The following is a 12,087-nucleotide window of genomic DNA, read 5'->3' on the forward strand; positions in this document are numbered from 1 at the left end:
CACAGCCCTAGAGCTGTCCCCCTTAGAAGGAGAGCAGGTGGGGCCCCCACCAGGCAGGCTCCATGGATTCCTCTTCTTTCTAGGTCGCTCTCGTGAGCTGAGAAGGAAGCCTGCCTTGTACAGAGACGCGGACACCACTCTCCTGGGGCAGTTAAAGCCACTGGAGGGAAGAAGAGAGGGTGGCCTCCTCAAGGTCAAGCCAAGGCAGCCGGTGTGACTGGGCATGATTTTAATAGCAAACTCAAATATTAAGACCACCTATTTTCACTGGATATTTGGGTGGAGGAAGACATGATGGTAATGATCAGACTTTCTGAATCCACCTGAGTGACTTCAGTTATTGTCACAGAACTTGATTCCTTTGAATCCTGGAAGACCAGGCATGCGCAGATAAGTCACACACACAGGAGTTAGAGTGATGCATAAGGGTAGCCCTCTCTCCTGGGAGATTGATCACTGGCTGTCCCTCTGTGGGATGTGTGCTTGGGGACTACCCACTAAGTCCTGCTCCATCCTGGGAAAAGAGGTTTTCTCTGACAAGAGCCCTAATCAGTGGATATATTATTTTATGACTTGTAAAGGAATCACCGATTGTAAACAACAGGAAAAGGATTTGATGGCGGGGTTGGGGGGGGTGTAGAATTTGAGGGATGGACCTGGCCGGTCTGCTGGAAGGCTAGCGTGGACCGAAGGCTGTGGTCCCACCTTATGGCAGAAGTGGGCTGAGAGGAGCCTGCAGGCCAAGCCAGGGTATTCTTCCAGAAGCAGGTCTGAATCTGATCAACCTCTTTTCTTTCTGGGGAGAGAGGACTTTGTCCTTGATGTACCCTACAAACCAAAACAAAAAAAGCAAGTGTTAAGGAAGATACTGGGCAAGCTGATACCCTTTGGCTGGTCTCCAAAGGAAGAGATTTAAAAACCCAAGTCCAAAGAAGAAAAATGCCAGCAACACCTGGAAGTTAACACAGGATAAACAAGTTGTTCCTTGGGTTAGTGTCCTAAGGTCCGTATCGAACTTTCCCGATGCTCTACTTCCAGAGTCATCTCTTCATCTTCCATGCTCTAGGTGAATTTGAAAACTTGAAGAACTTGAAGGCAGGTTCCACGTTCCTCCGGCCTCACTCTTGCCCTAGGGCCCTCCATCCCGTTGCCTGGAGGCAAAGGAGCTGCTTGTCAGTCACTGAAGATGGCATGCCAGGGAGATATTTGGGTTCCCCCACTCCGGACCAAATAAGCATTCAGGTTTGCAGTGGCCTGAAACTCTTCGACTGGACAGCAGTCAGAGCGGGCCTTTGCTGAGTTTGTGATTCGGCTCGTGGCGATTCTTGGCCGGTTGAGTTTACAGGCCCAGGTTTGAGCTCTGGCAGGTGCAGGGCTGAGACCTTGCCGGCTTGCTGTTCGCTCTCGGGGCAGCCACCCCTGTCAGCATTTCTGCACTTCCTCTTTCGCCATTACTGTCCAAAACCAGCACCTGCCCCATGCCACAAATCTGAGGGAAGAGGAGGCGGGTTTGGGAAAGAGTTGCTACTTCTGCTGTTGAGATTGGAGGCCCTAATTCTGGATGCGAGGCCCTGGGAGATGATTAGACAGCTTGAAACACTGACCCGACTATTGATGTGTAAAAACTGTGTATAATTCTCAATGTATATTTATAAATTTCTATTTTTTATAACTTTGGGAGACTTCTTGGAGGGAAGATGTAGTAAACAGAGCCAGATTAAGGACGTGATTTATGAGCTCTTAATCAAAGGTCATAATAAAAGCTTTGCAAATGAAACAGAATGATATACTTTGAACTTAATTTGTATTCAGAAGTACAGCAAGGAGTAAGACTGTAGACAGATAAGGTTTAGTTCTTCTGTTGGACTAATTACCCCTGGATACTATATAAAACTTTCTACTTTGGAAATTTTCAAACACAGAATGAGGAAAGTATATATGCTTTCCCTGTATATCCTTCACCCAGCTTCAACACTAAGCAGTATCTTTTCAATTCTGTTTCATTGATGTCTCCCACCTTTTTTTTCCTTTATTTTTTCTTCCTGGAGGTTTTTTTTTTAATTTTTTTTAAGATTTTATTTATTTACTTAAGCGAGAGAGCAAGAGCGGGGGGAGGGGCAGAGGGGGAGGCAAAGGGACCAGCAGACTCCCCGCTGAGCGAGGAGCGGATGCGGGGGCTCAGTCTCACTGAGATCATGACCCTGAGATCACAACCTGATCTGAAACGGAGAGTCGGAGGACACTTAACCAACTAAGCCACCCACGTGCCCCTCTTCCTAGGGTTTTAAAGTAAACGCAAGACCTGTGTCATTTAATCTGTAAATAGGTCATCATACATCTCTCTCTGATGGACCTTTTTTTTTCTAATTTTGAAATTATAGATTCACAGGCTGTTAGAAAGAAAAAAATGTCCCATGTACCCTTGGCCCAGTTTCCCCCATCGGTAGCATCTTGTGTAACAGGTGCAGTGTCAGACCCAGGAGACTGGCCTCAGTACAACCCACAGAGCCTATTCGGATTTCACCTTGTCCTCTGTGTGTGAGCAGTTCTGTGCGGTTTGGTTACATGTGGATTCATGTAACGACCGCCACAATCAAGATACAGAACATTTCCATCACCACCACCACCTCCCTCATGCAGTCTCTCCATGACCACATCCACCTCTCCCCATCCCTAACCCCTGGCGGCCGCTCTTCTGTTCTTCTGTTCTCCATCTTTATAATTGTATTCAAAGATTGCTGGGGTGCCTGGCTGGCTCAGTCAGTTAAGTGGCTGCCTTTGGCTCAGGTCATGATCTCAGAGTCCTGGGATCAAGCCTCTGTCAGGCTCCTGACTCAGCGGGGGAGTCTACTTCTCCCTCTCCCTCTGCCCCTCCCCCCCCCCCCCGCTCATGTTTTCTCTCTCTCTCTCTCAAATAAAATCTTTAAAAAATAAATAAAGATTATTAATATAAATGGGGGTGCCTGGCTGGCTCAGTTGGTAGAGCATGCAACTCTTGATTAAGGGGTTTGAGTTCAAGCCCCACGTTAGGCATAGAATTTACTTTAAAAAAAAAAGATTGTTGGGCGCCTGGGTGGCTCAGTCGTTAAGCGTCTGCCTTCGGCTCAGGTCATGATCCCGGGGTCCTGGGATCGAGCCCCGCATCGGGCTCCCTGCTCGGCGAGAAGCCTGCTTCTCCCTCTCCCACTCCCCCTGCTTGTGTTCCTGCTCTCACTACCTCTCTGTCAAATAAATAAATAAAATCTTTAAAAAAAAAGATTGTTAATATAAATGGAATCAAAGTTATAACCTTTGAAGGTTGGCTTTTTTCACTCAGCATGAGTAAGAGCCCTCTGAGTTGTGTGTATCGGTAGTTCCTTTGGGGTTTTTTTGCTGAGTCATACTTCATGGTATGGATGTACCACACTGTGTGTAACTATTCACATTTTGAGGAACATCGAGGTTTCCAGTTTCAGCCTATTATGAATAAAGTGGCTATACACATTTGTGTATAGGTTTTTATGTAAACATAAGTTTCACTTCTCTACAATTAATATCCAAGAATGTGATTACTGGGTCCTGTGGTAACTGCATGTTTAATGTTAAAAGGAACTGAAACTCTCCCAGAGTAGCTGTACCTTTTTTTTTTTTTTTTTAAGATTTTATTTATTTGACAGAGAGACAGCGAGAGAGGGAACACAAGCAGGGGGGGAGCGGGAGAGGGAGAAGCAGGCTTCCCGGCTAGCAGGGAGCCCGATGCGGGGCTCGATCCCAGGACCCTGGGATCATGACCTGAGCTGAAGGCAGACACTTAACGACTGAGCCACCCAGGCGCCCCGTAGCTGTACCATTCTGCATTCCTATTAGCAGTATATGAGTGATCCAGTTTCTTCACATCTTCACCAATATTTGGTGTTATTATTTTATGTTGCTTTAGCCATTCTGACAGGGGTGTAATAATATCTCATTGTGACCTTAATTTGTATTTTTCTAATGGCTAGATGTGTCTGTTTGCTATCTGGTGGAATCCAGTTGAGTCTTTTGCCCGTTTTCTCATTGGGTTGCTTCTTTGTTTTGAAATTTCTTTATTCTAGATACAAGAACTCTTGTCAGGTGTGCAGTTTGACACTTTCCCACTCCACAGCTTGTCCTTGTGTCCTCCCCACAGGATCTTCTGCAGACCAAAAAGCTTTTAATTTTGAAGACCAACTTATCAGTGTTTTCTTTTATGGGTATTTTTAGTGTTGGGTCTAAAACTGTTCACCAAGCCCTAGCTCCTGAAAATCTTTTTCTGTTTTTTTTTTTTGGTAACATTTTTATAAATTTATGTTTTACATTTTAGTCCTTGATCTATTTTGAGTATATTTTTATAGAAGATGTGAGATTTAGTTCGTTATTTTGTCTGTAAATGTCCAATTGATCCAGCACCTTTTATTGAAAAGCTACTCTTCCTTCATTGAATTACATTTGTACCTTTGTCAAGACTTCGTTTTTTGTGTGTTGGGGGGCAGATTTGTGTCGGTTGATAAACTTTTTTTTTTTTAACATAATCACCATGTCAATAGACTTAACAAATGAACAGAGATTTCATGATAGCTTTAGTATCCAGTTCATACTCAGTTTTTTTCCAGTTGTCTCAAAAATGTTTGTTTGTTTTTAATAGTTGCCTTGCTTGAATCAGGATCAGAATAAGATCCGCACACTGCACTTGGTTTTCACATCTCCTAAGTGTACAGCAGTCCCTCTTCTATTTACTGATGAGCATGCCCCTTCCTTGACCCCCCTCCTGGGCCTGCAGCCCCCAGTCCAGCCTCTGGCGAGGACACTCAGCAAGCCCCCTTCCTTTGTTTCTGACCAAGGGCCAGTTAAATGGTGACCAGTGAAAACTGAGAAACCAGTAAGAAAATGGCCTGGCCTTCTGGGGAAACAAGCGTAAAAGGAACTGACGTCCTTGAGCTTTGTTTTTCTAGAATCCTGAAGTTGCTCTAAGAGGCCATGTGGTTCAGTAGAACAAAGCTTGCTGACATGTGTATTTATGGCCCCACAATTGACCGGCTGTGAAATCTTGAGCAAATCACTAAACTACCAAACCAGTTTCCATAAAACGGGATAATTATGATACCTTGTGAGGAGGATTTAATGAGAAATGTCTGTAACCGTGGCTTTTAAGTGACAATATTATTCCATTGCCAGACTATTTCCTGTTGCTTTAAAAATTACATATAAAAACGAATACTGAGAACTTAACTCTTGCCCATCACTGTTTTACAGGTATTGACTCATTTACTCCTCACAATGATCTCATAGTAGATTTTCTTACTGCTTCCATTTCCAGCTGAGGATGGGGAGGCGCAGGGAGGCTGGTAGCTTCCCACAGTCCCTGCCGCTGCCGAGTCCCAGAGCTATAGTCTGCACCCAGCATCCTGCTGCCGAGCTCATGCTTTTTACCTTTGGCTATTGCTTCACGGCCGTACATGCTTGTATCTCAAATGCACTGAGTGCTTCTGTGTGCAAAGTGATTCCCACTATACCCCCATGCTGCCGTGGCCTGCAGGTGGGAGGAGAAGGAGCTAGAAATGGAACCAGTGACACAGAGAGGGGGATGGGGAGGCAAGATGGGGAGGCAGGCTAAGGCTGCCAGTCACAGCTCTGTCCATTCCTCGATGAAGTAGATGAAGGGACAAAAATATTTGTGAAGGATTTTGGTCAGTTTATGAATAATGGATCTGTAGCAGATTATAAAGGAGGCTATGGGTTTTCTGGTACGAGGAGAGTGAGGATCTTGACAGGGGAAACGCCTGTGGCCCCTTTCCCTGCCCTGTGGGGGCCCTGGCAGAGACAGGCTGGAACAACTTTTAGTCCGACCTAAGGTGGTATCTCTACTGGATTAAATGGTGTGTTCCAATGAGTTGGGCTGTAGAGCCCCCAAAAATCCCCAAAATCTAGGGGTTTAAGACAGAAATGTACACCTTCTATGAAAGTCTGAGTGAGTAGGCGCTCCAGGCTGGCTTGGTGGCCCGATGGTGTCAAGTGTCCTTCTATTTCCTGGCTCCTCCATCACCTCAGGTGCTGCTCGCATCCATGTGATGGAAGGTGGCTGCCACCCTATCCCCTGGCTCCGCGTTCCAGCCTGGGGGAAGGAGGAGAGAGGAGGCGTCTCTACAGGAGAGCTCAAGCCCCAGGAGCTGCCCCCTCGTAGTCAATGGCCCCACCAAACTGCAAGGGAAGTGAGGAAATGTGGGCTTTAGCTGAGTGTCTAGGTAAAATTTGGGAGCCCTGTCACCATGGAAAGAACAAAAGAATGGATCTGGAGGACAGCTGGCAATCTGCCACAAATGAGGTTGAGGGCGTGTGCCCAGGAATGCCTTGGTGGGACAGGCAGCAAACCCCTCCCGAACACAGAAGCCACCAGACTTGGCACCCTTGGCTCCGCCAGCTGGGCCCAGAGGCCAACAGCTGGGTGCTCCTCTAGGCTGGGGCCCTCAGTGTAAGTCCAACCCAGCTTTTGCCTCTGATGTGTGACCTTGTTAGCTGCCCCTTCCTTCAGAGTTGTTCCTTTGGCTTCTATGACATGGCTCTCCTTTCCTTGTTATCCTACCTCTTGGCTTCCCTTTTCTTTGCTGGCTCTTCCCCTGACCCACCCAGCTGTGGATGGTCCCAAACACTTTTCTGCTTATACAAGGAGATGGCTCATCTGCTCCTCCACCTCCATCTGGTACCTCCCCGGGAGTCCTCAGCATCCATTTCTGTCTGTAGCTTGCTCGCCACTGAGCTGTCTGGCTATACTCTGAATGCAACACAGTCTGATTGGCTTTGATTCCATGTCCGATGCCCAGCTTTCCCACTTCAGAAGGAAGTTAGAGACAGGCCAATAGCTGCTGGCCCTTGAGTACTTGCCTTGGGCCTTGGTGGCAGGCTTTACAGCATTGCCTCACCCTCCCAGCCCTTCCCCCCCACCCCCAGGGGGCTAAACACTCGGGAATCTTCCTTCTTCTGGTCAGTCACCAAATTCTGCCACATCGTCCCCCCGTGCCAGTCTGATGCTGCACCTCCCTGCTGTCCCCCAGCCTGTGTCCCCTGCAGGCCCACCTTCCTACCCGTCCTTTCCCTCCCTGCAGGACGACTCGCAGTTCTTCCCTATGGCTCCTTACCCCAAGTCGAACCTGCCCAACTGGCTTCCCAGGGCCTCTGCCAATTATTGTTTCTTTTGGATAACTCCTATCTCTTTCATTTATTCAACAACTGTGGATCTAGTGCCTTCTGTGTAGGCCAGGCACTACGCCAGGCTCTAAGGGTACCTTGGTGAACAAGACAGACATGGCCCCTGCCCCCAGGGAATTCAATTCGGTGGGGGGTGGGGGGACGGGGATGGGGAGAAAACAAAACCAGAAGCATTAGAGATTGTGGAGAAATGTGAAGAAGGACATCAACGGGGGTCTTTATGCCTTGAGGGGAGAAGGCCATTCTCATCACTGTTGCACCCGTGCCTTCTTTTGTAATCTTCCTGGCCACCACCTCCTAAAATCTGGCCTGTCCTTCCAGCCTGCATGTCCTCTCCAGATTATATTGATCCTTTCTTTCCTCATTCACTCATTCAACAAACATTAACTGAGCCAGGCAGTTGGGATAAAGCACAGAGTGTAGTAAAGTCATTACCTTCTCTCTCTCTCTTTTTTTTATTTTAAAGATTTTATTATTTGACAGACAGAGACAGCGAGAGAGGGAACACAAGCTGGGGGAGTGGGAGAGGGAGAAGCAGGCTTCCCGCTGAGCAGGGAGCCTGATGTGGGGCTTGATCCCAGGATCCTGGGATCATGACCCGAGCCGAAGGCAGACGCTTAACGACTGAGCCACCCAGGCGCCCAATCATTACCTTCTCTGACCTTATGGTCCAGTTGTTGCACAGACAGCTCACAAACAACAGACATGTAACGTTGGGTGGTGAAGTGGGGTCCCGAAAGGAAAACGGTAGTGTGCTTTGTGTAATTTAAAGATTTATTTATTTATTTTAGAGAGAGGGAGCGCGTGCACGTGCACACCTACACACGTCCGTTGGGGGTAGGGGCAGAGGTAGAGGGAAAGAATCTCAAGCAGACTCCATGTTGAGCCCAACGTGGGGCTCGATCTCACCACCCATGAGATCATGACCTGAGCCAAGATCAAGAGTTGGAGGCTTAACCGACTGAGCCACCCAGGCACCCCTACTTTAGATAATTTAAGGAAAATTTAATAAAGGGATTACCTCCAATGGTGGTGTAGGGGATAGGGGAGCACAAGGTGGTATACTACCTGGGTGAGTAACAGGGAGGGGGCAGTTACCAGAACCTGGAGAGAGGCCTCTGTGGGCACCTTCTGCCAAGAGCTGAGGCCTTAGGTCATTGAGGTGCCCAGTCACACACAGCAACCTTACAGGGAAGGAGCCAGCTGGGAAATTAATACCCTGACCTCAGGCTCCTCCCTCCAAACTTCCAGTGTTCTGCCTGTCCTCTGCTGAATGGAAGCTGGAAACCAGAGGACCAGCCTTCGAGGGCACAGTGCAGGGGGAAGGTGGGAGGGAGTGGATCTAGAGGAGCCGATGAGAGGAGCTAGGTGTCAAAGGGGTTGCTATTTTATTTTATTTTATTTTTTAAGATTTTATTTATTTATTTGAGAGAGGGCAGGGTGGAGAAGGGACAGGGGAGGGACAGAGGGAGAGGGAGAAGCAGACTCCCCCGCTGAGCAGGGACCTGACAGAGGCTTGATCCCCGGACTCCCAAGATAATGACCTGGGCTGAAGTCAGATGCTTAACTCACTGAGCCACCCAGATGCCCCAACGGAGTTACTACATTAGAAAGGATAAGGAAGGAAAGCTGTCTTTGAGCAGGGCTCTGAATGCATCGATGAGGCCAGCCGAGTGGAAAAGCATTCCAGGGAGAGGGAGAAGCAAGCGCTGTGTGCCTGGAGAAGGTGGGAGAGGGGGGTCAGGGAGGAGCAGGGGGCCACACCATGCAAAGCCTCCTGGGCCTGAGTAAGGGCTTTGGGGGTTATTCACAGATGGGTAGCAAGGGCGTGTCAGGATCATTCTGGCCGCTGGGTGGTGGTCTGGCTGTAGGGCCATGATGAGACTACTTGTCTTCAGTTAGTTCCACAAAGTTTGGCATTTAGCAAACGTGATTCAACTAGGGGGACAGCCAGCAACCCCCAAACTGGAGGCCCCAAGAGAGCCAACCAGGCCTTTGGGCCTCTCCCTGCAGTCTGAGTCCTGTACCAAGGGAGAGGGAAGAAACAAACACATAGTAACTCCTTTCCCCCAGGCGCTCACTTGTAGTCAGGGAGACAATAAACACAAGAACCTGTTTAACACCACACATCTAGACCGAGGAACAAGTGTCGGGAAAGGGTTGGACTCAAGGGCTGAAGACTGGCCTGAATGGGGTGGGGTTAGCAAGCAAAGCTTCTGGAAGAGGTAAGGGACAGGGGAGATCTGAGACGGCCTGAGGGAAGGTGGGAGGGCAGGTGACCCAGCCTGAGAGGACTCAGGTGCTCAGGTACCCTCCACCCTCGAGGCCCTGCTTCCCCTGCACAGCCCCTGAGTCTCCTTTGCCCCTCCTGTAACATCTGCAGAGGCTAGTTTGGTGTCAGGTGGAACCAGCCTTCTACCTCGTGAATCTGGCAGAGGTCCCTTCTGTGGCATTGCCCCAGGAAAGGGGCCATTTTTTTTTTTTTTAAGATTTTATTTATTTATCTGAGAGAGAGCGATCACAAGCAGAGGGGAGGGGCAGAGGGAGAGGGAGAAGCAGACTCCCCACTGAGCAGGGAGCCTGACATGGGGCTCGATCGCAGGACCCTGAGATCATGACCTGAGCCGAAGGCAGAGGCTTAACCGACTGAGCTACCCAGGCACCCCGAAAGTGGTCATTTGAATTGATGGGGTCTGGGGTTAGAAGGGGCCCTGCTCCAGCTCATTTACCCAGGTGAGTTCCTGATAATCTGCGAGGCTTTTAAATAGAAGGGTCAGGAGGCTCAGAGGTCTTTGGGAGTAGTGCCCTGGGTGTAAGAGGAATGGCCTGAGCCTTGCCAGTTATTTGTCATCATGAAAGAGCCCTGGGGCCCCAAATTCTAATTTGATTTCTTTAGGACTTTGTTAAGCATTCATTTATGAATTTTCTTCAACCACTGATGATGGGTCTATCATTCTTCTGTTTTACTCAGGCTCATACTGAAACAAGTTTTTAATTCTCTGCACTTCAGTCAGCCCACAGTGCCCAGGTGCAAGTGGGGGGCAGCCGGCCCGAGGGTAGAGATTTCCCATGGACATTCTTGCTTCTGGAAACACATTCGAGGTATTTCTCCTCCTCTTGGAGCGAGCGGCTTACCCCCATCTCCATTTTATTACCTGCTTGTCCTTCTTTACTAAAAAGTTTTTTATTTAATTTTGAATAGATAATATATGTACACAGTAGAAAATTTCAAAGACAGAAAAAGATAAAGTGATGACTAAGCATCTCCTTCTTGCCCTGTTTCCCAGACTCCCAGGTCTCTTCCCTGGAGGCTACCAGTATGTTAGTATCAATATTTTGTCTTATGTATTCTTCCAGAAATAGGCTGTGTTTTGAATGCAAATGCTTGTATATACTCTCTCCTCTTTTTACACAATGGTAGATACTATATAAACCATCCATGCTTTCTCCCCCACTTCTCAGTGCACCGTTTGGGAGTGGTCCCACGTCAGTAATAAAAAGTTGCTTCGTTCTGTTCCTTGGCTGCAGTGGTGTTCCATAGTGTGGCTCTACCATTATTCAACCGGTGCCCGGGGGATGGACGCGCTGGTAGTTTCCAGGCTTCTACTATTGCGCGCGGATGCCCGCCCACTACACGTAGACAGGTGTCCTTGGATGGCTCACGAGTCAGGGCAACTTACACTCTCACCTCAGTGCCTGCCTCTTACACTTCCACCTCCTGTGTCTCAAAACCTGTCAGAGCCCGCCAGCCAGAGGTAGAAAATGGGCCCTTGCCGTGGTTCTGTTGGAGTGGAGTTGAGAGTCTTTTCCCGTTCATTTTATCATAGCAAGGAAGTGCGTGTGTGTGGGGGGGGTGGTCGGCCAGAATCGGGGACTTCAGCACCACGTGCTGTGATGATGCCCCTCAGAGGGGCCCCCCAGGTGCCGTCACAGCCTCCTTCTGGGCCAAGACTTGAGAAAGAGCGTCCCAGGGATGGTGACTCATGAGCTGGCCCTTAAAGCTGAGCAAGTCAAGCAAAGGAAGGAAGGGACATTCCAGGCAGAGAGGACAGAGAACACAGCACATGAGGGGGACACAAGGCTGAGTGTGGAAACAAAGGTTAAAGGCGGACCCTAAGGGCCTTGTTGGCCTTGCTGGGGAGTTCTGTTTTGATCCCATAAGGGTCAGGGTGCCCATGAGAGACCCAAGATGCATTTTGGCACAGATCCACGGACAGAGTACCTGCTCCACGCCAGGCGCTGCGCTAAAGCACGTCATATAGATGGTGCGTGCTGCCATCAGCCTGGGAAGGGGTGCGATCATCATCCCCACTTACGCGCGTCTCATCTCACTTCGTAATAGCGCTCTCATTCTCGCCGCTTCTCGCTGTGTAACAGAAGATGACACAGAGGCTTAGAGGTTAGAGAACATGGGTGAGGTCCCCAGACTACTGAATGGCTGAATGGGTTTCAAGCCCTGCTTCCTCCTGACCATCGCCTGCCACCTCTGGGAGCCACCAGTTGGGCCATTTCTTGGGGGGGGGGGGGTGCCTGCAGGGGACAAAAGCCCTCACTGGGAGCAGACGCAGCTGAAGGACATGAGGCCCCCTCCCAACATGCCTCCTGTGATACCAGCATCTGAGGTGTCCTCCAGCAAGTTCTGTGCGCAGCAATCAAACAGAAACAGCATTCCCATCCCCCCCCTTTTTTTAAACAAAGGTGTTAGCATACTGCATCCACTTTCCTGCGTTTTTTCCCCCATTAATATCTTTTGGATATTCCGTCCCATACTGGTTCATAAAGAGCGTCCTTATTTGTTTTTATGTCTGCAGAGTGTTCCATCGTGTGTCTTACTCTAATTTATTACCGTTTATTTAGAGAAATGCTGGGATGACATGATGTCATTTT

At 48.8% G+C, this 12,087-nt stretch overlaps 1 protein-coding gene across 2 annotated transcripts in view; it reads left to right on the plus strand.

Annotated features, from left to right (window-relative positions):
- The window catches only part of TAF8 (TATA-box binding protein associated factor 8), a 28,508-nt gene extending 17,792 nt beyond the window's left edge, over positions 1-10,716 (plus strand). The window contains exon 8 of one of the 2 annotated variants that reach the window (XM_034990320.1): positions 10,172-10,716. In XM_034990320.1, the coding sequence (XP_034846211.1) occupies positions 10,172-10,195 (24 nt within the window). In that variant the 3' untranslated portion in view covers positions 10,196-10,716. Of the gene's footprint in view, positions 1-83; positions 1,778-10,171 lie in introns of those variants that run through there. The other variant, XM_034990317.1, reaches the window with a different exon arrangement.
- Positions 10,717-12,087: the final 1,371 nt, after the last annotated feature.

The sequence above is a fragment of the Mirounga leonina genome, unplaced genomic scaffold (assembly GCF_011800145.1).
Source record: "Mirounga leonina isolate KUSES-001 unplaced genomic scaffold, KU_Mleo_1.0 Mir_53, whole genome shotgun sequence".
In the NCBI taxonomy this organism is placed as follows: domain Eukaryota; kingdom Metazoa; phylum Chordata; class Mammalia; order Carnivora; family Phocidae; genus Mirounga; species Mirounga leonina.